The sequence below is a fragment of the Diaporthe citri genome (genome assembly GCF_014595645.1).
Source record: "Diaporthe citri strain NFHF-8-4 chromosome Unknown scaffold_3, whole genome shotgun sequence".
NCBI lineage: Eukaryota > Fungi > Ascomycota > Sordariomycetes > Diaporthales > Diaporthaceae > Diaporthe > Diaporthe citri.
In genome coordinates this window covers 1,048,934-1,072,359 of record NW_025064848.1, presented here as the reverse complement: position 1 = coordinate 1,072,359, position 23,426 = coordinate 1,048,934, and the positions used below count along the sequence as shown (strand labels likewise).

The window sequence follows — 23,426 nt, the reverse complement described above, 5'->3', positions numbered from 1 at the left end:
AGCAGCCGCAGCCTGCGGTGGGGGAGGCAGCGGCGGCCGTGGTGAAGGCGGTAGTTGCCCTTTTTTTTTTTTTTTCGTTTTCTGCCGTGGTTTTGGTTTTCTTTTAGGGGGCGGGGGGTGTTTTCTTCGTTTTTCTTTTTCTATTCTTAGTAACTACGTATATACTTACTGAGTTCGAATAAACGTTGCCCTGTTTTTGGTTCTTTACCATTTCCTGTGCTGACTTTCTTTGGTGATTCTACCGTCATTCTCGATAACTCCACGTGGTACAACGTTTATATATGCCTGGAATTTGATGTAGATTAGAATGTCTGCAAGCCTGATGGAAACAAGAGCATGATCTCCTGAGTGCTTAGAATGGCCGTTATTTATGAACATGCAGATGTGAAATTAATATCTCCAGCAATTTCTATTTTGCTTGATAGTCCAAGATGGCTGCGTGGCTTCTTCATCAGGTATAGAGCGGTGTACGGTGTGAAAGGGGTTAGTAGGGCTGTTGTACATGAACGAAGAGTCCAGATGAGTCAAAACATCAGGGAAAGGACAGTTACGGAGCTGCATTTCCTCCAGGATGTCATATAATCATGAGCACACGAAAGCAAAATCATAGATCAATCCCTGGCAGCCTATAGTATTGGCTTCGTTGAAAGAGACATATTGGTACTGGGCCAAGATGTAGCATGTGAGTTGGAAATTCTTGGATACTTTTTGTTGTCTTCCAAGGAACGTGGATATCTTTGATCTTATTCACCCTCGGTCACGGTGGGATTCTAGAAGAAGAAAAGCGGTGCTCTCAGCAGCAGTTACAGCAGCAACGAAGGAAGCGTAAGAGCGTGAGGTGGAGACAGCGACAGAAATCGCTTGGGCAGTACGTGCGGCGACCATTCTGCGATCTTCCTCGTCGAGAGCTCGGACTACACAGATCATAGCACTTGAAGCGGCTGCCGTAGCGGCTCCAATAGGCGTCGTCTTGTGTGGGGGAGGGTTCAAGATGTGCGAGGTCTTGCGAGGAGGCCGAGTCGCCGGGTTCCGGGCACGAAGAGATTCGACGGTCTCACTCTCGTCTGTGTTTCTTGGGGCCTGAGGAGTTCCGTCACGAAGAAGGTCCAGTGCGTTATATGGAGGCGGCGCGGCGTCCTTCTGAATGTTGAGACTTGGTTGTTTGTTTGGACCTCCAAACGTAGTCTCCCGAGGCAGTTTCTTTCCGCTCGACCTCATTCTGCGTCGCAGTCAAGCGCGGAGACGGTTGGCCATTGTGTTGGGCCGATTCTGTGAACGCTTGGGGTGGACGTGATCTTTGGGAATCGAATGTTATTTGCACGTAGACATCGAATATGAGTTATGCATTTCCACAGCTCTCGAGTATTTTACAACTGATGCATCTAACCCGCATGTACATGACCTCGTTAAAAAGACAATTAAAAATCGCTAACATCTTCATCGCATTGCTGACCGTCGTCGTAAAGTTCAATAGCAGTGATATTGTGGCCAGCCACCTGCCACATCAGCCACTCTAGATCTTGTAACTCTCATCAACACGCTCCCCAACCACGGCGTCCGGACGACGCTCGACTCCAGAAAGAACCTCCTTCTCCTGCTGAACGGCGACATGGTTGTTCAGCAGGTGCGAGGGATCCTTCACCCAGAAGGCCACACCGGTAGCCACAAGACAGAACGGGATCGTGGCGTAGCAGACCATCCTGAAGGCGTTGGAGTACGTCTCCTTGAACGCGGCGCCGGTGGCGGCGATGACCGCGGGCGTGGCCCCGGGCACGGCGTCGAACGCGAAGGGCACGCCGACGGCGTTCTGGATGACGGCCGGGATGAGGGCGCCGAGGTTGGTGGGGTCGAAGCCGGCGCCGATGGCGGCCCCGGCCAGGTTGTTGCCCAGGTTCTTGTTGGCGACGGACGTCAGGATCGTGCTGAAGATGGCGTTGCCGACGGAGCCTCCTGCCGAGCGGAACGTCCCGAGGAGACCGGCGCTGACGCCTAGCTCTTCGACTGGGACGAAGAGGCCGGAAGAGACGTATGCGAGGGTGGTTACCCATCTGTTAAATTGGTTAGATACTTTCAAGGTTGAATATATGATAGGCCGATGACTGCAGTCCCAGGGCAAGTGAAGGTACTCACGTGAAACAGGACTGTCCGAACAGCTGCATCGCACTCCAGGCCATCCGGTTTGATGGAACAACTGCAGCGTAGCTGGCAGTGAACGCGCACTGCATCAGGAGGGCAAACATGATCTGGTACCGAATATGCTTGATCTTGTGGACAAAGGATGGAATAATCCAACCACCCAGGACTCCGGACATTGTGGAGGGGATCATGGTAATTCCGATCTGGATGGGATCATTCGTGAAGGCGTACAAGGTGATCTGCGGGGCGAGCGTGACGATCGCCTGCCAGACCATGCCCGAGATGAACAGGATGATTAGGTGCACGGTGAACTCCCGGAACATGGCGAACAGCTTGAACGGGAAGATGGGGTTCTTCGGCTGGGTAAAGTCGTACCAGAAGCTGGCCACGAAGATGACGGCGCCGATGGTGATCGTGGAGGCGACGAGAGGGACGGAGAAGTTCGCGTGTCCGAGATCCGTCATTCCCACGAGGAAGATGCAGAGGCCGGCTGTAAAGAGGGCAAGGCCGATGAAGTCGAGTTCCTTGAATTCCTGCCATCGCGACTTCTCGTAGTCATGCTGGGGTCGAGAGGGTGGGAAGTAGCACACGAACGTGCCGGCGATACAGATCACGGCGTAGATGATGGCAATGTAGAAGCACCACCGCCATGTCGCGTGGATCAGGAGTTGGGTCGCGAGGTACACGCTGAGGCAACCCCAGGGGATGTTGATGCAGAATTCGGTCCAGCCAAGACCAATGCCTCTGTTGGACGTCAGTATTGATATCAGTCTCTGTGTCTCAAAGCCAACATACCGGTATTTGTTAGGAAGCAGTTCTGAAATTCCTGGATACCCAACGAAGATAGTGCCAGCGCCGAAGCCACTGTTTCTGGTCAGCATATGCGTGAAAGAAGAAGTACGAGGCCCGTTTAAACACCTACATGATTGTTGTCCCTGCAGCGACCTGGAGAGTTGAGTTCGCAACAGCAGCAACGATCTGCATACTTGTCAGCACGGTACGTACTCCTTCAAACTTCAACGAGCTCCGAACTCACACCGCCGATCAAAGTCAGGAGCTGGCCAGCCATAAGCACCCAGCGGCGGCCGAACACATCACTGAGACCGCCTGCGATAGAGAAAGCAACGGCGGAGGCGACAGACCATCCGCCAGGAATCCATATAGTGTTCTCCGTGTCGCCCAATTGCTGTCCGATCTGCTGCAGGATACCGGTGGGGAGAAGCAGACCACCGCTGATAGCGGGTACATACGAGAGGCCCATAAACTGTTTGCCATCTCGATGTTAGTGTGAAGTCAACAATGGCAATCTTGTCTCAAGGAGATTGACTGACAAAGACGGCCAGTATTGTTGACAACGAAACTCGCGGCTCCGGGGCGTTGGGTCCCGTCTGAACTGGCTGCCCGGCCCGCTGGTAGCTGTCCGTGCTAGGACTCTCAGGGTCCCCTTGGTTGTTGACGTGGGCAATTGTCGGGCCCTTGCCATCGTAGGCCTGCGCCCGGATCTCGTCCATCTCCATGCTGGCTGTTTGTATGTGTTCAAATCGGGTTGATGATGCTGCTTATTTCGTATATCGTGGGGGGAGAGAGAGAGCGATACCAGACGCGCCGCGACAGGATGGATTGATTGATTAAAAAGCCAGTTGGGTCTCAGATGAACCGTAGCATCGCATGGCGCTACCTGCGCGCTTTGAGGCATCTCGCCGGGTTAATTTCTGCTCTCCGCACTCATGGAACATGAACATGCTGGACCCCTGGCCCGGCACTGAAATTCCTAGGCCAGCCTGCCCGCCAAGGCCTGCGAGTCACCGCATTAGGTTTCGCTCTGATGGGCTTCAACGGGCTTAGTTCCGTCCAATAGTTAGTTGTCGAGCACATCCCGCCTGCCAGGCTGACGATCCCGCCTTGGGTCGAACAAAGAGATGTGGCCGGGCTTGCGGTCCTTGGTGGGAGCCAACGGGAAGTAGATGATGCGTGCTATGGTGAAGCGTGTGCAACCACCAGCATCAGATCTCTCTAGACCCTTGGCGCCATTGGGCTACTCTCCTTCGAAGGAACACTAGCCCCTTGCGCTTGTCTTGGTCAAACTCAGCCGGAGCTGGGGCGGAGGGTAGATTTTACGACCGCCGGGGCTAGAAAACGTGGCGCCGTTCTGGGCCATGAGGTGACGGTGATTGTCAGGAGGCTCACGAAGCCCTGCGGGCGATTAGCAAGATCGTACCCGTGCCCGTTTGGGTGCGATCGGCGGCGTTGAGGCTCAACTTGGGCCCCATTTGGGCCATGGTTGCTGTCACACACCAGTCCGTGCTGCATCATGTACGACCGTACAGTGTTGTGACTACAACATGTGGCCGAGCTGCAGGCTTAATAAAAGCAAGCGATACGGTGCTGACAATGCAACCCGATCTGACGTCTTTCTGGAGACCTTGGAAGCCAACACGCGCATTGTTTCACAGCGGCAGGCTCACCAGAGCACTGCGGATTCGTGCTCTGTTTGCTCGTGTCTGGCACCTAGGGCTCTCTGCCCATGTCGGCAGCACCGCGGGCCCTCTTATGGCCGCCGGACACGCTTTGTCTCCACGCTACCTGTGCCGTATGACTTCCTCAGCCCCCGTCTTCATCCGTAGCTTCAATCCCTGAAAACTGTTCACGGGGAATGATCCACTTAGATTGCGGGGCCCCGCACTCTCCTCGGCCCGCCTTGGTTGTCTCCATAGCGGCTCTGGGGTTTCTATGGAGACTCTTCTCGTAGCAGGTCGGCAGGGCTCTTGGCGGTTCTTGAAACCATGCGCACGCGCTACGGCGACGCCAAAGGGGGAGGTTAATGGGAATTAAGTTCTACCGTATTTCGCTGTGCGCTGCACTGAGTCCCAACCTCCTCCCAATTGGCAATTGGGTTGCAGCTGAGCACGCGCGCTCCGGAGTAACTATTGAGGCAATGTCGGCCTGTCTGGGGCTTTTAGGTTTAGCCATCCGGCGAGGGTGACGTCCGTCACGACCCTTCATGGATGTTAGACTAGGGAGCTGATGGGCACCGGCTGAGCTTCAGCTACACACGGGCTTCCAGAAATGTCGCCGAAATTTCCATCGATGCTTTACGTGTACTGTCAAACCCAACTCTTCCGAACACTGAACAGTTTCAGAGGCAATTCAGTCTCCCTTCGATGACAGCAGCATCCCAACCATCGCTAGCAATCGCACGGGTTGGGTCGGAGCGTGACTTCACTGCTGGCACCGCTTGACGTCGCAGGGGTCACTCACGGACGACGGTTCGATGCTACCGTCGGTGGGCGTTCAGGCCAAGGTGAGCAACGATCAACATCATGCCATCACTGCCGATTGGTCTGAGTCATGTTCTGTTTGCTTCATCGATCCGAAATGAGACACTGCTGTCCTCTACATATATCAGCTCACAACATTCGGATAGACTTTCTCAACCAGCCGTGTACCGACCGGACAGGCGACATTTTCGATGCTCACATCGTCCACAAAGATCTTTTGCTTTGTCCAAGGCCCGGGAAGAAGCCTTCCGGGTTCACGGTTGACTGTACTATGGTGTTGGGATAATACAGCTTCTACATAGAGGACTGGAGAACGGTCAACAGTCGATGTCGAGGAAAAGGCATGCATGTGTAACGCGATTCATACGAGGATGCGGCCGCAGAGCAGCCAGGCAGCGGACTCAGGTAGCTTTCCATAGGCCAGGCATTAAATCGCTTCCTCGGGGGTGCCATCTGGCTCCGGCAGCTGAGATAGTGTATGGCCAAAAGCACGCTTGCAAGCACCAAGAGCATAGGGACAAGAGCACGTGAGAGTGTCGTCCATTCCTCATTCACATCGATGTTTTGAGTGTGCACGATCCAGTGTTCTAGCATCTCCCTGCGCCGTTTTTGGAATGTCCCCATCTGACCAAGCGCTCGGTTAGCTGCCCTGGCCATCAAAATTCTCCCACTCGCCAGTTACCTCAGTGGCATGCATAAATGTTGGTATCTCAAAGTTGCTTTTCTTCGTTGTTTCATGCTTGTATCAACCGAATGAGGTTTCCCCTTGCCTGTTCTGCTCGGTCAGGTCCAGGCTGATTCTCATGTTGTGACGACCAGCTTGACAGAAATTAGCAGCTAGACCCTTTCACTCCAGCCAAGATTGGAAGTCATCGAGGTACCCGGAAGGACTGGTGCCATCCTTTTGTAGGACGACACACTTGAGTATTGCCTTACAAGGGGTTGCCTAGTACACGTGCTATAGACAGGTTCGTGCTCAGGACTCCCGGCTGCTGCATGATCGTGTGAGCCCTGCTGAGTCTGCGAACACATTCCTTGTTTTTTTATAAAGTTGTTCCCAATTCTGAAGTTGACATCAAATCCTGTGGAGACACTGGTGTTGATTATACTGAATGACAGATCTTGGTCACCGAAATAAATTCAATGAGCCTGGCCGTTGCTGGACAGTCGAATCTGATCATTGATAGACAGCTACGATTAGTTTTGTTCTACACAATTGCAGACGGCGATCAACATCTAACGCTTAGTCACTGATATATGTCCATAGGTACGGGAGATTAGCAGAATAATCTGGCGAGTAGAGCTACTTATGGATGCTGGCGTGAAAATGCGCAGGATAGATTGTCTAGTCTTACGACCTATACACCGACCAGCCACAGCATCACGAGAAATGCGTCTATCATATACTGAAAGTTGCCTATACAAGAAGCCAGATGATGGAATCGCATCATGTTCACGTCTTTTCTTGCCGACCAGTCTTCGGACTTAGAGAATTTGTATTCAGAGCCGGATTTGACATTAATCTCGCTACTACATCTTTCAGGGATAATTGATCCTAGCAGCTCCGACCCATTGAGCTGCACGTTTTTTTAGTAACAGGACATAAGTATTCGAAAGAGAATATTCTGGAGATGCAAGAAAGAGAATCCACGTACTAAAGATAGTACCACCCGAGAAGGCAGTGTCAAGGCTGCTGGTCGCACTGCATACACCATAGACGTAACGGTTGCCATTGGCATCCCACTCGGGGCCCAGCCAGAGAGGGCCCCCGGACTGGCCGCCGATGGCGTCGGCGTCCGTGACGAGCATGGCCCTTCTCTCGTTGGGGCAATCCGAGGACCCGCCGAGCCTCGCCACCGTGATCTGGCCCTGTCGGTAGGGCTGGGTCCCGCCGTCACGGTCCTGCGGGTAGCCCAGGTGGTACCAGACGTTCTTGTTCAGGTGCTGGTCCTCAATGACCCGAGCCCCGAAGTAGCCGCGCTGATCGCCGATGCGATCTTTGAGGACCACTGGAAGAGCAGGGATTCGAGCGTTAGCCTCTCGGTGCCCGCGGTGAGGTAGCTAACGCTTCAGGGGCAGGAAGACTTACGGATGGCCCAGTCGCTGAATTCCCAGCACGGGGCCCCGATGGGCACGCCCGAATTGAGCACGAACTGCACAGCAGATGAAGGATACGTATCCCCGCCGGCGTACGCGGGCTGGAAGACTATCGGCGTGCCCTGCTCCGGGATACAGTGCAAGGCCGTGGCCACATGGCGTGGGCCGACGAGGGTGGCCGAGCACCAGACGCCACCCCACTGGATACGGCCGATTGGGGAATATGGGAAGTTCCTGTCGGTCCAGCGGACGCGGTCGTCCACTGCGCCTATGATGCCTCTTCTCTCTGCCTGGGCAGCATCGACGCCGAAATCCGAGGGCGGCACCTCCGTGACGTTGCTCTCGACGACGCCCCTCAGGATCTCGGCGTCGAGGGCGACGAACTCGGGGATCAGGCCCTCGTTGATGCTGGCGATCCCGGCCTGGGACTCCCGGTGGTACCAATACCCAGGGGTGTGAACGAAGGCTCACTTTCGGCAGTGGGGAGTGAATAAGTGGTTTGTGCAAGGCACAACGCAAGGACACCCGTCACGAGCTTGGTCATCATGGCTGTTCTCAGTGCTTTTTAGAGAATGGAGGGGACTTTTCTCATTGAGGCGACGGCTAGAGCAAGCTGATCGTGCTTCAGTGCGATAAAGAGGCAGGTATTTATACTTGACATGAGTCTCCTCGCTGTTGGCATTTGATGCTGAGCATAACATCGTATGTTGGCTGAATTGGCGAAATTCTCACGGGCGAGAAGCAGACTATCGACTTTTGGACGACCTCCAAGCCATCGATGTAATCCTTGGCTTACAGGTATTCTGACCTTCTTGCACAGGAACATGCTTGGCATGTACTTCGGTATAGTTCTTCTTGGTGGTTGGAATGCGCCGTGTAATTCATCGATTCTACTTGGCATTCGTAGCTGGGGCCCGGTGTGACTGCCTTGGAACAATACATAGCAAGTACTTTTTTTTTTTTTTGACAATATAGGACAGTAAGGAGGACGTAAGCTAAGAGCTCTGTGTTGTGCCAGTTACTGGCTGTAAGCCCCTGATTCTACCTCTGCCCGCCGCTCACAGGCTATCGCCAACGGGTCTATTAGTATGTATGATAGTGCAGGCTGTTGCCCATTGCTTGCTTCTGATTTGACTTCGGCAAGCTGGAACAGAAGAATGAGTGTTATGAAATTTTACGGGCAGGCAACTTGTCATTACTTGAAATGTGGCCTTGTTGCCTGAAACGCTGTAGTACTATTGCTATTACCACGGGGAACAAAATTTACTAGCAGCACATCGATCATTATTTTGCAATCACATATCCTTCGCGTTTTCGCCATGATTAGAAACGCTTTCCCAGAACGGCTTGGAGATTATCGTAGCAAGCCATAGGCAACACAGAACAGAGACCCTAGGCTCATTCAAACAAATCACCGGGTTACACTGTGAACACTTAGGCTACATCAAATGGACCAGTCTCGAATCTTGGCCAAATTCAAGCGGACGCCAACACGCTCCATTGGGACGACTACCCAAGTGAATTAACCACTACTGGAGACCCTGCATTGTGCCTGCATTGGACACACGTGGGACTATCCAGGCAGCAATATGTGAAGATGGTGGGTACGTGTTTTCTTGGGACCGGAGAGCCATTTGAATGGTCGGGTCGCGTTTGGAGCTCGGAATTCCTCAGATCTAGACACGGCGTGGGGAATACTTAGCAAAGACAATAGACACATTTCACGGCGTGGACTAACCTTTCTTGGTTGATGGTGTGAGCTGATTTTGATAGGCCTGTTGGAGGTGCGTGAGATTAATTACAACGTACTCTCATTTGCAATCAATCGTATCGTTTTGGCGCTACTCTCATTTGCAATCAATCATATCGTTTTAGCGCTAGTAAGCTGCACAATACACACCACACCCTTTTTCCTCCTTACTTTATTTTTCAACTATTTTTACCTTCTACATAATAAATATACCCTTAATCCAAATATACCCTATATTAAAAGATAATTGCTTTTTTTTTAATTCTTTTAATATTTATTTAAGAAGGGTAAAGAAATTATTTAAGGTATAAGGTATGTTAATATTTAATTTTAAAGATAAATTTAAAATTTTAAAGGAAAGGTATTTTTAAGTAAATTTAAGTATAATTACCCTTTATTTATAATAATTTTAATATAATTCTTAAATTTTATTATCCTTTATTATTTTTTTAAATTTAACTTTAACTTAAGTTATTTTTAACCTTAATTTAAATATATCTTATACCTTTAATACTTTCTTTTCCCTCCTTAAATCTATATTAAAAGAATTAAAAAAAAAGCAGCTTTCTTTTAATATAAGTAATTATTAAATTAAAGCTATATTAAGAAACTTAAATAAAGTATAATTAAAAAAGAGTGTGGTATGTATTATGCAGCTTATTAGCGCTAAAATGATATAATTAATTATAAATAAAAGTAGTGAGCTGCATAATATATACTATACCCTTTTTCCTCCTTACTTTGTTTTTTAATTATTTTTACCTTTTATATAATAAATATACCCTTAATTTAAATATATCTTATATTAAAAGATAATTACTTTTTTTTAATTTTTTTAATATTTATTTAAAAAAGATAACGGAATTATTTAAAGTATAAGGTATATTAATATTTAATTTTAAAGATAAATTTAAAATTTTAAGGAAAAAGTATTTTTAAGTAAATTTAAGTATAATTACCCCTTATTTATAGTAATTTTAATGTAATTCTTAAATTTTATTATTCTTTACTACTCCTTTAAATTTAACTTTAACTTAAGTTATTTTTAATCTTAATTTAAACATACTTTATACCTTTAATACTTTCTTTTCCCTCCTTAAATTTATATTAAAAGAATTAAAAAGAAAGCAGCTTTTTTTTAGTATAGGTAATTATTAAATTAAAGCTATATTAAGAAACTTGAATGAAGTGCGATTGAAAAAGGGTGTGGTGTGTGTTGTGCAGCTCATTAGCGCCAAAACGATACGATTGATTGCAAATGAGAGTAAGCGTGGCTGCCCGTATGCAGGTTCGAGGGTTGCATCCGAGAAGGCAGTTTCGCTCGGATAAACGCCAAAAGAGTCAGGTATTGATCTCGTCCAATACATCTGGGTCACGTTAACCAGGTAAGCTGATGGGATTTCCAGATTGTTTGTAGATGCAAGCCTGTCACAGTATTCTAACGTCAGTTTGCTTTCTATACTAGAGTGTATATATTGCACTACAGGACTTGTGTAATTGGTGGCTGGTACAACCGTTCCGATCATAGTTGAGATTAAGCCACTTTCTCCATCGATCCTCGGGGTAAGTAGCAATATTACTCTTCATTGTCATTTGTAGTTGAAATGTCAAGCCGACTCAAACCGAGATCAAGAAGCACTCGCTGGAGCGTTTTTCATCGAAGTCTGAGCTTATCTTTAGACTTTTGATGAAATTGCTATTGTGCGCTGTTAACCAAGTATCTAATATGCCGATGAAAAGAGCAAGTTACAGTCCCTTGTACCTGCTGATTCGCCCTCTATCAGCACCGTGTGAGCTATGTATTGATCAAATATTTCTGCGCATCTGGTGTGGACCGTGAAGTCAGCTGACCATTTTTCCGGGGCCGTGGGGGCCAATTCGGAATGAGAGGGTTGACCTTGCCGTAGAATTCCAAAGTGGGCTCGAGGTCCTGCTCCCACACCGTGGTTTCGAGGCAGACGTCAATCCCCCGGACCCGTACGGCCGCGTCCTTGTCAGACAAAATTAAACGGCATGATGCAGCGTGAGCTTGACTACCATAAACAGACCGTGCCCGAGCGGCAAGCATGGCCAGCTTCGAAATGCCTGGCTTCAGTCTTGGTGTTTGCGCCAATATTGCGCCACACAGGGCGTGCATCTACCCGGTGGCCCGGGTCGCGGGTCGCTGGTCGCCGGCCCCTGGACGGCTTTTGCGACCGTCCCGAGGTGAGAGGAAAAGTCTGCCAACCATACACTTTGCTTACAGAGCAGGTCGAGGCGGAGGACAGGAACAAATAAATAATTGACTAACTAAATAACTGAAGAATTCAAATATCAGAAGCCGAGAGCCTCAATAGTGGTACCGATCCTTCTGGTGCTGATCTCTACGATGCGGCCGGTTGTCTCATACACCGGGACAGTCCATGTATTTGGTCACGGTGTAGACGTACTGAGTATCCGGTATATCCGGCGGATCATGGGGGTCCCTCATGTAAGCTGTCACCAGGACCTGGAACGGGTACTTCTTGCCTCGAGGCACCTTCCAGGGAAACACGGCGGCAAGCGGCAAGAGGAAGCTGGCCTCGTCAAAGGTCTGCGTGGCCACGCCCCAGCGCGTGCGCGGCAGGACCGTCACGTCAAGTGAGCCGTTCTTGACGTCCCAGCGCTGGCGAACGACGTTGAAGCGGATGTTGTAAAGCATAGAAGGGGCGGGGCCTTCCGGCGCATTGCTGCGGAGGAGGGCGCGGTTGGTCTGGTCATCGTCCGGGTCGGGCAGGGGGGTTGTTGGCGGGTCTGTGTAGGGCGCGATGGGGATGTTGAGGTCGAAGTGTGTCACGCGCAACGCCCAGTACTGGAGTTGTGGGTAAGCCCGAATGTCGAAAATAAGGTCGAGTGGAACGTGGCTGTTGGTGGGCACGTTGGAAGTTGGCCTGCCCAAGGGGAAGACGTTGAAAACCAAGGGAGGTTTGGCCACGTCAGGAAGTGGCATGGGAATTTCTGGAGGCGGTAGTATCTCGTTGCCGTCCTTTCCGTCTGCGTTACCAGCTATCATGACCCAGTCTTGGTCGCCGCGCTGTTGAGCTTCATTTCGGCAGACAGGGAGCTTGGTCGGCTGGAACAAAACTGCTTTCTCCGGCCCCTGAAGAGAGGATCTGGGTTTGTATTTCTCGCCGGGAAAGGCCGGGGGATGGAACTGAAACATCTCTGATTCTTCATGGCGGAACAGATCCCAGCGGCCGAACTCTACTTCACTCGTGAGGGCTGGAGGCTTCTGGCTGTGACCCGGCCCTGTTGGTAGCTCCGGTAAAGCAGCTGTGATGACGAGGGTGTAAATTGGCTCGTTGAGCTGCAGGGCCATGACGGCTGAGGTTGGCGCCTGCGTTTGGTACTGGCCATCTGGCATGTACTTTTTCAAGTTATCGTGCACCAAATCGGCGTATTCCTGAATCTTGAGCGTTCTCGCCTCCCAATCGAAAATGCGCGAGCGGCTGAACTTGCATTCAGGCATGGGAACCCCTAGTGGCTCCCGGCGATGCTCCTGGTCGACTGGCAGTGGCTCGTCGGCTCCTGTGGCATAGACGCGTTTGTAGTGCATTTCTACATCATCTGTTGTTTCGTCGAACTGGAAGGCCGCTATGAATGTTTGCTGGTGGGCAGGCAAAGTGAGCGTGAGTTTGGACAGCTCCGGCGGGTCCCTGTCGAATAGAACGAGCATCGTATCTGCTGCAAGGCGCCGTTGGACGAGGATTGGGACCGCGGGTTTGGCATTGGCCCAGTCCTCTTGTGTATGGATCTTTTCAAAATCCGCACTCACGGCAAGGTCTGGGAACTGGACTAGTAGCTGCGAGCGGAGAATGAACCCGTAGGTCGGAATTTGCTGTTTGTAACTACCAGTGATCGGAGTCTTGAAGTAACGATTCAGTGTATTCTTCAGGGACGACCGGGTAAAGTCCTCTTCTGGTTTGTCAGCCAAATGATTTGCTAGACTGAGGGCACCATCTACCATGGCATCAGTCCAGTTTGCGTCAACATGGAACAAACGGAGAGACTCTGGTGGGAGGTGAGATGGATCCGGAAGAAGATATTGAGCTGGAATCCCAGCGAGATGCAACTTGTCGAGAACCCATTCCTGTACCATAGCATAATCAGTACTGTTCGGGACGCTGTGGTAGTTGTATGGTCCGCCATCGGGTGTGTTGGCGTTGTCGTCCGTGATGTACTGGGCATGCTGGCCCATCTGATGAAATACGTGCTCGGAGCGGAGACTGAAGAGATCTGGACCGTCATCTTTCTGCTTCAGGAGCCTCCGATTCCAGCGGTTGGTGGAAAAGCAGGTCCCAGACACATGCACATCAGAGTTGATGTGGTTGAGGGCACCAACGAGATCGGCAACATCCGCTTTGATTCTGCTTTTAGGAACGTAGGTCGAGCGAGAGTCCGTTTCAGTCAAGACAGAATGCTCGTGCTCATCGTCGCCAAGAGTGCCCAATGCTGCTTCCTCGGTTCTGAGCCTCTTGAAGATGTCTTTTCTGGCGGCTTCGAGGGCATCTTCGTGGATCTTGGTGCGCAGCCGGGCCAGAGCAGCCGTGAAGGACGGATCTGCCAGGGCAAGTGTCTTTCCTAGCTGCCAAGCCGAGGCATATGACAAATCCATAAGCCCGAGATCAGGATCCAGGATCTGGAGATCTGTGCCGAAGTTGGACTGAAAGACAACATCTTTGTGCAGTGGATGAGGTACTTTGGTGGGTGTCAGAGGTCCTCGCACCATTGCAGTTGTCTGCTCACCAGTCACGGTACGATGGCGTACAAGCGTGTAGCCATCCATCTGGCGGCGCGTTACAATGTCGCTGATCACCTTCTCATCGCCATCTCCTTCCGGGACTCCCTGGCTAGTGAGACCCGAACGAAGGACTTTCAAGCCTCGGTCCTTGTTACCTAGGTAGCGCAACATGCTGACTACATCAGGGGCACCCGGAGGGAGAGCTGTGTACGTCCAGCTGTACAAGCTTGTCATGAGAACGTGCTCTTTTCCATCAACGATCTTGACCGGCTTTGTATCGATTCCTTGGAGCGAGACGAGATGGGCCAGCACGGGCGTTGGCCGTCACATCTGTTGGGCCAAGACGATGAGAAACGGTCATGCTGAATGTGGCCGTGCCATTCGTCTTCGGATTAGGATCATCGTTGGCGACTGCAGCCGACATTGTGCCAGCTGCTGCGACATTCCGAACATGGGTCATGAAACGATAAGGAGAGATGTCGAACTCATTCTCGCTTTTCGCATTGGTGAACAGTTTCTTGAAGACTCCACTCGGCACAGCAATTAAGCTCGTCTTGACTTCAGCGTCAACATCTCTCTGATTGGGGAGCGGGATGAAATTGGCAAGCCGGTCTTTCTTCTCTGGTGATGTGTCAAGGACTGAGGAGACCTTGCCAACAGGTATGTCCCATCCAAGCGTCTCATTAATGCTCAGTCCATTGAAATACGAGGTGCGATGGTCCTCGTCGAGCGTAAGCTCATCGGCGGTGAAAACAACTAGTGCAAACCAGGGAATCTCGTTGGCATGGTTGTCTGGAACCTTTTGACTGGCGAGGCGAGCCCATGGTAGCTGTGGATCGCGAAGCACTATGTGCGGAAGTGTTCGAAAAGACGGCGCCGTTTCACCTGGTGCAGGAAACACGGATAGAATGACGTTCGAGTCGTCGTCGCCGTTGCTCTCTCCCTGGGCATGGCCACCATCTGCGCTGGTGCTCAATGCCCACTCCGGTGCAACAACCTCAAACGACTTCTTAGCGGGTTCCGCATTTACATCGCCGGGTTTGCCTGGTGCAGTAACATGCTGATTGATGGAGATGTTGTATTCGCCTGCTGGGAGCGACGGCAGTTGATAGGATAGAAAACGCGATTCTCCTGGTTGAAGAGCGGGCGACGTGTTGTTTAGGAGGTGGCGTTCATGGTGGAGAGTTAGATGTCGATATTTCCCTCGAAGGGCCATGGCGTAATCGGTTTATTTGCAGTGGGGATTCTCGGTGACTATTATGGGCTTATGTTTGATTGTGTTGTCTGCCGAGATCCGTATATCAGTGGTGAAGAACAGATGAGTGTCTTGATCATCCACATTGGAAGGGACTCTCGATCGACTGCGATGTCGCCACTATACCATAGGAGAGCGCCAAGGGATTTTCGGGTGATGTACCGCTCAGACGAGGCCACAGTGCAAAGTTTTGATTCTCCATCCGCCTTGTGGACTTCGAGAGCAGTGCACCACAGACCCTGACGACCCTTGGGCGCTGGAATGGTAAAGAAATCCGCAGTGGCTCCGATGGCTGGCTGAACACGCCACTACCGACGCCCGCCATTCCTATTCCCCACTTTAACATCCATGTTTCAGCTGTCAATTTGCACACTAATCTTTGATTTGTCTTAAAACTCACTACACGCTCTAAACTGTGTCGAAGGGTCCCTTGCATGAGCTGGAATTCTCCGCAATGGAACGGAAAGGCAAGGGGTCTGGGGCCGGCTGCAGGATCACGCCGAGGCGTACCATTAGCAAAGTACCTCAGTATGATCCCATCGTTATAGTGGCTTTGTTTAGCTGGTTTTCTTGTCCACCCACCTGCTGTTCAGTACAGCACGCACTTTGGACACAGCTTGAAAGCGATCTGAGCCTGGTCACTGCTCCACCAGCCTTTCTAGTTATCTCGTCACGCACACAGCTATCGTGACTTCCGCGAGAGCGAAGCACCCTTGCCCAGTCAGGCTATTCAAGCAATCATCTTTCTTCAGCTCTTGTTGCATCAACAATGACTGCCAATCAAAATGTGCTTATTCCCGTGAAGCTTGATGCTTTTGTTCTCAACGACGCGGTCTGCCAAGGGGGTCCGGGCAAGGCGAAAATAGCTCCCATATCCCAGCCTAACTACACTTTCCTCCGTTTGGATGACTCTTATCTTCAGTCAGACATACTCAACGACGTCGACATCCACACCATTGCGCCAAATCCAGGCGGCCATCAAACAGGAGCGGACTTGAACTCGCGGATCACGGATCTCGGATCGGGGGTGAGGCGACCGGGGCGACGCGGCATCTATCTGCACTGGACGATTCCGCGCATCTATCGCAGTGGCGCGACCAGCACCGAGGACAGGGGCAAGGACTCTCGCGGCCTACCAGACTTCCCGGAAGTTCCGACAAGATGGTTGGTCGTACGCCAAATTCACGACATGGCCACTGTGCAGCCAAAGGAAGCCCGAGATGTGTTGAAAGCCTATCATGGCCTGGGTTGTCGAGAGCGACCGCTGCCGAACTCTGGACGGCCCACGAGATGACAAAAACGAACTAGTCAATCCAATCGACATCATTGAGGAAACCGCAGACCTCCAGGTTGACGTCTCTCCGTTCGTGAGCACGTCGACACCTGCCCCGGGTGAGAGCGTGTTGGACAAGCAAGCAGAGATCTTCATTGGCGATAAGAAAGACGCAGATTTGTGGAACGAGACAGCGCCAGCGGGTGGTGAGCCCGACAAGACAAAAAGCAGAATCCCTTTGCAGCTCATGGGCTCTTCGAACGAACTCTTCCCAGACTCAGACCCACTGCTCCAACGTGTTCTCCATCGTCGACAACTTCTGCTTCGACGACAAGAAGAACCTGTATGCAACGGCTGCCAAGTGTAGCTATTCGATCATCGGCTGGAACTCAAAGAGCCCGAGCGATATCATGGCACTCAAAAAGACCAAAGAGGGCTGGCAGACGCGTCAGCAGCGTTTTCAAGAGCTTAACGTCAAGATCAAAGGGTTTCAGAAGTTTCCCGAACCCATGGCTGAGTATCCAAAAGAGATTGCAGATTGGTTTGCTGCCAGCACTGAAGCAGCACAGACTGAGACTCGGGCAGTCTGTCACGGCGCCATGTATGACGTGACGTGGGATTTCAACAAAGCTCCGGACAACGTGCAGGCCGATCAATATGCGCATCTCTTAGGAGGACAGCAACCAGTAGCCATTGGAACAACACCCATGGACGCATTGATGGCCTACGCTGGAGCCCATGAGAAGGTTGACAAGGACACTCCCAAGGGGCAAGTTGAGGCAGCGCTCAAGCGCCTCGAGGCTATCTTGTTGAGTCGGGATGATGGCGTCGAGTCTCATGTCCAGGCATCAGACCTGATGTACAACTGGAACTTTGCGCGCTTTGACGGCGGAGACCAGTACCACGCAGCGGCCAGTGGAGACAAGGCAACGGGTGAGAAACCAGCATTGCCCGAGGATAAGCAAGACGATCTCGTTGAGCTGAACCGCTACTGCCGGCTCAGAGATGCGGCGAAGAGACGGCTCAAGGCAGGGAGACTTGCGGTCTTCTCCAATTGGTGGCTTGCCGTGACAAAAGCACAGAAGGACGCTGACAGCAGACACGAGGTAGACCGTCTGGTTGAAGAGATTCAAGTGCTGTCAAAGACGGTAGACGACTTCGACAGAATCATTGAGGACAAATCTGGTAATGACCCACAGCATCCGAACAAAGTCAAGGACTTTGAATGCGGTGTTCACCCTCCCTTTGCACAACAACGAGATCCGACTCTGCTCGTCGGTGGAGTGCGTTCTGGTTGGGAGATCGACTACCTGCTGGCCCTTCTGGTGCGTCTTGATTGCCAAGTCATGAAGCCAGCCACTGTCGGAGATGATGCACCATGGGCTGCGTTCTTCAAAAATGTCGTGGACGCCAAGCTGCCTAGCTGGATGCAGGAGTCTACCAAGAATCTGCTGCGCGAGTTTATGCTTCTTCGCGACCGCCGTCAGGACAGTGATGACGGTCATCCTGACGAGCCAAGCGAACTCGCCGAACGAGGCTTGATAGATGGATCAATGCTCCCCCTCAGGGAGCTTGGGGAGACTGTCACCCGCCCGCCTCTTCAATCGGAGATTCCTCTTTTCCATGATCGTCTGGGTAGAGACATCAAAGGCGAAAAGGTATGGCGCGACGACTGGAACGGGACACAGCCTTGGTTCCCGCTGTTCCTTGAGTGGGAAACTCAGTACGTTCATGTTTCGCACAATGACTGGGAAATGTCAGATTCCAGATGGTGGCACAGCGAAGGAGCCAAAACGCACTATGGCATCAAGAATGGCGTGGATCTCGCGCAGACTTACTCCAAGTCAGAGGACCGACGCTCGTTCTCGGGGCGCATCCTCATCCTACCTCAACCAAGTTTCAGTATAGAGACGAAAATCACTCAACTGCTATTCGACACACTTCCTTCGCAGCTGAACGAGTATCTCCCACAAAAAGAACGATGCAAGCTGGTAGAAAATTTGCACAAGTTGCAGTTCCTCTCGGCACCGCTCAGCGGCTTTAATGGCCATCTACAAACCGTCGAGCAGGGGAATCATGTCAAACCATCTATCCGGGATCCCAAGGAGGGAACCATGGAGTTCCTTCGCGAGGCTCAGCGTCCTGATGCTGGTTTCAAGGGTAAACAGATGGCTTCCATGGGAATAGAGACAGATGTGACTCCATACGGAGCTGCAAAAAAGTCAATCTCGGGTCCAGACGGACCGTCATCTTTCAAACCCGTCATTCACGGCCAGTTCAGACTGAACAGGGTCAACATTGTTGACAAATTCGGCCAAGTCGTCCATCTCTTAGACCCGACGCCGGTGCCAGACAATGCGCCACCAGAAGAGGTGCCGAGGGCCTGGCCCTGTCTCAGCGACTGGTACTCACCAGGCTTCAAGGTGAAAAAAGGCGGACGCCTGCTCCCCAACACTGTGGAAGATGCTTTAGATGAGGCAGACCCGAAGTGTGAATTCGTCCAGGTCCCGCCGCAGATCAACCAGTCCGCGCGCATCAACGCCTGTTGGGCCGTACCAGCAGAGCCAACCGCCAAGACCGCCAGTTCAGAGAGTCCTGTGGCTGCTGATAAACCCAAATTCAGGAAGCCATTCTGGCGAGCAGCGCATGACTGGGACTCTCCGATCTGGGGCTGGGTAGTTGTCAACTATGCCAACTACGGCCTCCAATTCTTCCTACCTTCCGGTGCTTTTTATCGCGAAGTTCGGCTGGGAGGCCCCAACGGAGCGCTCACGTCTCCAGACTGGCTGCCATTCCAGGAGCCGGACGACCCTGATGGCACAGACAGAGGCGGACCAGTAGATGGAGGTGTTGCAGCCAGGCAACTTGCCAGGCTGGTACAGACGGTGGCTACCACCGAAGGCTACCTGCAGCCCTTCATGGCCATGCTGTCAGCTGCAAGCGCCAGCACAGGCACTGCTGCACCGAGTGCGTATTCCGAGTTCAAGAGCGCGCTCATTGGAAAGCCTCTCGCCTTGGTCAACATGGGCTGGTCGCTGGAGCTAGCTGTGCCGCAACAGGAAAGCCAGCTCGTCGGGGATGGCCCCGTGCGCAAGAAGCTGTACAAGTCGACGGCAACAAGGGCTACCCCCGGCCCAGGATGCGAGCGTGATGAGGCGTACGATGCCTCCTTCTATCGATTTCCGGTCAAGCTCGGAGACCGGGAGCGAGGGTTCGACGGGCTTGTGGGCTATTTCAAACCCCTGTCCGCTCTCAAGCCCGGGGATGCTTTGGATCTAGACTCGATCTACACACACTTCTCGCCGCAAACGGTACTATTTGATGTCGAGCTGAACAAGATGGCCAAGTCTGTGGGGACGAGCAAGGCCAGCCCGGTCGAGCAGATATCGCAGGAGAACTACCCCCGTCTCCCACCACACTACATCGACCCACTCGGCCCCGACGGGGATCACATCTCCATTGACGACTTCGACGACATTGCGAATGAGCAGCTCAATGTCTTCGGTGCCATTGTCGACCCTTTCTCTCCGGTCCACGCCTACTCGGCCATCCTACCAGTCAAGGAACTCGTTCTGCCAAACTGGACTTGGCAGTCAGCCCTGGACAAGATCTCGGCCTTCTTCCACATAGGCCCTGTGCTGGTGACCAGCGACGTGCCCGATTTTATTGAGTCCAGGAGACTCGTGCAGGGGAAGCTGCCGCCAAAACTTGTGGCCAAGCAGAAAGGCGAGACGGGGGTGCTGCTGCCGGGCGGTTCCCTGGGTCAGTGGACTTGGCTTCAGCCGTACATGGATGAGGGTGCTAACGCCACCGTGGAGAAACATGCCAGCAACACGAGTGGCGGCGGCGGCGGAGGCGGCGATCATGGGCAGCTGGAGAAGTTCATGCCACTGGCAGTGGATCCGGTGGACGGAACTTCGCGACTGGAACGGGGCCCATACACAGCCCTCGAAGGATACTTACAGATGGCAAGCGGAGCCGCGGATTGAGGAACCTAAGCGAGCTAGCGGTGATCTCATCTGGAATGGTGTCCATAATGGCAAGGTTCTAGCCAAATGCTACCATGCAAGCCTTCTTGTGACGAGACATATCACATGTGCGTGTGTAGATATCGCTTGAAGAATTCAAGCTCTTATACCGCCGCGCCGGCCCATCTTTTACCGGATTAGGAAGATTATCTTTGGCGGACAGTCAAGCTGAAGCCTTCTCTCCCCTTCCTCTTTCAACCCAGCTGGCCCAGGCGCACCCCAGCGCGACTGGATTGTCCCTTGAGGGTGGGAGAGGGGGGACGAGACATCACAGGAATGGTTCTGGCTCATCTTCAGTATCACGGCAAGCCTCCTAGATGATCCATAGTCCATTCACAATCTCTTACGCAACCGTCTCCATCGAGGGAAAGGGGGGGGGGGGGCCGGGCCTCTCCTTTGGAATGACGCACTTATATGACCGACCCGTACAGATTCTTCAGGTTTGTCTTAGAAGCCCCTTCAGCGGCATTTGTCATTATCACAAGCTCCTGTGGATATACACACACCCTCTCACGATGCGTGCTTTCGGACTAGTTCAATCCCCAGGTTTCATGGTCCGTAGCAGGCCCGGGCCGTCTGACTCCACTTCAACTTCGTTAGCGGGTACGCCAAACCCCTTTGATGTGTCGTGATATTGAGCGGTCTGGATGCCTCATCCCTGTTTGGCAACAGACGGGGGCGTGGTTTGTGGCTGGCTGTAAAGCTGAATACCATGAGCAGCCCCCGGATGCGTCAGGGAGGTCATTTTTTCATGCACAGTTCTGGGTAGCTTCTGAGGAGTCACGCGCATCCTCGTCAGGCGAAACTCTTCAACGAGGTTCGGCTACTCCGTGGCCCATGCAGCTGGTCGAAAGCGTTCGGTCCAGCCACCACAGATCTCTTGTTCCGAGGCAATTCCGATCCTTTGTCATGGTGCCATCCAGAACTCCGCTTTTGGTCGTCCTGGTGTTAGGAGGACTTTCCATCCATCCCGCACAGCGCCTTCGATGGAACAAAGAAAGAGGATAAGAATACCCTCATGCCTCCCATCGCTTCCTGGTAGAGGTCTTTTGGTAACCCATCACTTTGCAAAAGTTTCGACTTCATCTTCAAACCTTCCTTTTGCCCCTTGATCACTTCATTAAGCTCTCAAAATGGGTGACGCTAGCGCTGAAAATGTTGGCTTCTCGGCCATTCTTAACCCCATCAACACTTCGAGAGTCTTGATCTACCGCATCGCCCCTGGTAATTACACCCTCGGATTCGATCAGAGGCCCCGCTCATCTCCGATACGAGTGTCCCGCGAAGCAATACGAGCCCCGAAACACTCCCTTCGACGATTTTGGATCCTACATCCAACATTGTGGCTCTCAAGTTCAACGACACCGTCAATGTGTACGGCGTCGCCGCCAAATCAAAGGTCATTGCGCTTGTCAGTCCTTTTGTCGAGCCCATTACACCTGAGGCTAAGGCGGCAAATGGCATGATCGCAGGGTGCACTGCGCGCAAAGCCTGGATCGTCTTCCAGAACCAAACTTCCTCCAAGGAGAACATTATCTATCTCAGCGATGTATCAGACCCGAGGGCCAAAAATTCGGCCTTGGCTGCACCGGATGTCCGGGACAAGACGGCGCTGAGCATGTTCCACGATACCAAGCGCTTGTGGGTTGTTTATCAACACACCAAGGGAAAGATTGTGGCTTACAACAACAAAGACCAATCCGGTGCGTTTGCATTGCCCCCTAAACTCCCCCTTCTGCCCACATTGACTGCTCTTGTGAGTGAATAAACTTTTCAGGGACTAACAATTGCGAATGCAGACGTGGATGTGTCTCACGACAACAGTCTGTTCATTAAGGGAACAGCCATCGCCAGCGTATTCATCCCCGTCAGCATGATTGATGCATCCAAGAATCCACAATTCAAAGCATCTACCTTGCTCGGCCGCGTCATCATCTACTGGGTCAGGTCATACAACGGCACTTCCCAATTGTATCGCAGCCACGCAGATGTGGACTCCAAGTCCACCGGTCTTGTGTTCTCAACTCCCATACCAGCCACTTCTGATGCTGTCGAAGTCCACGAAACAGCGCAGATTGGGTTCGTCCTCGACGAGAAAGACCAACTCAATCGTTTGTATGTATCGAAACTAGGAGAAGACAACATCTCCCAGGTCTCAGACAGCTGGTTCCCCGAGGAGGAGGGCGGCAAAGACGGTAAGGATCAGAAGTGACGTGAGTCCAACCAAGATTGTCCGGGGACCAAGAGGAAGAGAGGCTCTGACAATTCCGTGGAAGGCACCGAGCCGAAAAAACACATGTACTACGTGCCAGGAGTGGAGGCAGACTTAGAGGTGGCTATTCCACCTGGGACTACCATAAATGGCTTGATCATCAGGTTGAAGCTCAAACCTAAATTGTAAATCGTAACTGATATTCGTGAATGTTGACTCTGAGCCAAACCTACACAAGTTGTTCGAAGTGATATTGCAAGAAGACAATGCGAACACAATACGGGGCTTCACGCGAGCACTCTCAGCAATGTCTAACCGACCTAGGTGAACTATTGCTAAATTCGGGCGACCGAACCAATGTGGGAGAGTCAGCTGAACGAGAAGTCGGTCCTAAGCCTTGGACTTACCCACCCACCCGTGACGATTACATACCCTGAGGCACCCGTGCATACCTCCTGGGCACCCATTGGCAACCCGTACAAAGTGTTGGTTACCCTGGGTGGCCCGTGTAAAAGTTCAGATAGCCGTGGGGGTAGGCTTGGGTACCCACGGACTGCCCGATCCCAGGCTTAGGACTCGGCACGCAAGAAAAGAAACTCTTCCCGTATCGGAATGACCCATGTCTTGGCTGAGTCTCG

The 23,426-nt window shown here is 52.0% G+C and overlaps 7 protein-coding genes across 7 annotated transcripts; 2 read left to right on the top strand and 5 right to left on the bottom strand.

The window, feature by feature from the left end:
* Positions 1-747: 747 nt before the first annotated feature.
* INS49_007895 (uncharacterized protein) lies at positions 748-1,218 on the bottom strand (the record flags this gene model as incomplete). The annotated part of the gene is made up of 1 exon (XM_043168641.1): positions 748-1,218. The coding sequence occupies one exon, from the start codon at positions 1,216-1,218 to the stop codon at positions 748-750; it is 471 nt and encodes a 156-aa protein (XP_043026321.1).
* A 295-nt stretch (positions 1,219-1,513) lies between these two features.
* On the bottom strand, positions 1,514-3,653 carry INS49_007894 (uncharacterized protein; the record flags this gene model as incomplete). Its single annotated transcript, XM_043168640.1, has 6 exons — positions 1,514-2,048; positions 2,131-2,880; positions 2,932-3,000; positions 3,059-3,114; positions 3,173-3,400; positions 3,468-3,653. 6 exons carry the CDS (start codon positions 3,651-3,653, stop codon positions 1,514-1,516), a joined length of 1,824 nt encoding a protein of 607 aa, XP_043026320.1.
* Positions 3,654-4,192: 539 nt separating this feature from the next.
* INS49_007893 (uncharacterized protein) lies at positions 4,193-4,415 on the bottom strand (the record flags this gene model as incomplete). The annotated part of the gene is made up of 2 exons (XM_043168639.1): positions 4,193-4,329; positions 4,355-4,415. The coding sequence occupies 2 exons, from the start codon at positions 4,413-4,415 to the stop codon at positions 4,193-4,195; spliced, it is 198 nt and encodes a 65-aa protein (XP_043026319.1).
* Positions 4,416-6,953: 2,538 nt separating this feature from the next.
* INS49_007892 (uncharacterized protein) lies at positions 6,954-8,337 on the bottom strand (the record flags this gene model as incomplete). The annotated part of the gene is made up of 4 exons (XM_043168638.1): positions 6,954-6,991; positions 7,070-7,423; positions 7,504-7,933; positions 8,308-8,337. 4 exons carry the CDS (start codon positions 8,335-8,337, stop codon positions 6,954-6,956), a joined length of 852 nt encoding a protein of 283 aa, XP_043026318.1.
* Positions 8,338-11,644: 3,307 nt separating this feature from the next.
* Positions 11,645-15,788, bottom strand: INS49_007891 (uncharacterized protein; the record flags this gene model as incomplete). Its single annotated transcript, XM_043168637.1, has 3 exons — positions 11,645-14,125; positions 14,376-15,064; positions 15,737-15,788. 3 exons carry the CDS (start codon positions 15,786-15,788, stop codon positions 11,645-11,647), a joined length of 3,222 nt encoding a protein of 1,073 aa, XP_043026317.1.
* Positions 15,789-16,044: 256 nt separating this feature from the next.
* INS49_007890 (uncharacterized protein) lies at positions 16,045-20,537 on the top strand (the record flags this gene model as incomplete). The annotated part of the gene is made up of 2 exons (XM_043168636.1): positions 16,045-16,439; positions 16,793-20,537. The coding sequence occupies 2 exons, from the start codon at positions 16,045-16,047 to the stop codon at positions 20,535-20,537; spliced, it is 4,140 nt and encodes a 1,379-aa protein (XP_043026316.1).
* A 554-nt stretch (positions 20,538-21,091) lies between these two features.
* On the top strand, positions 21,092-22,788 carry INS49_007889 (uncharacterized protein; the record flags this gene model as incomplete). Its single annotated transcript, XM_043168635.1, has 3 exons — positions 21,092-21,179; positions 21,827-22,279; positions 22,376-22,788. 3 exons carry the CDS (start codon positions 21,092-21,094, stop codon positions 22,786-22,788), a joined length of 954 nt encoding a protein of 317 aa, XP_043026315.1.
* Positions 22,789-23,426: the final 638 nt, after the last annotated feature.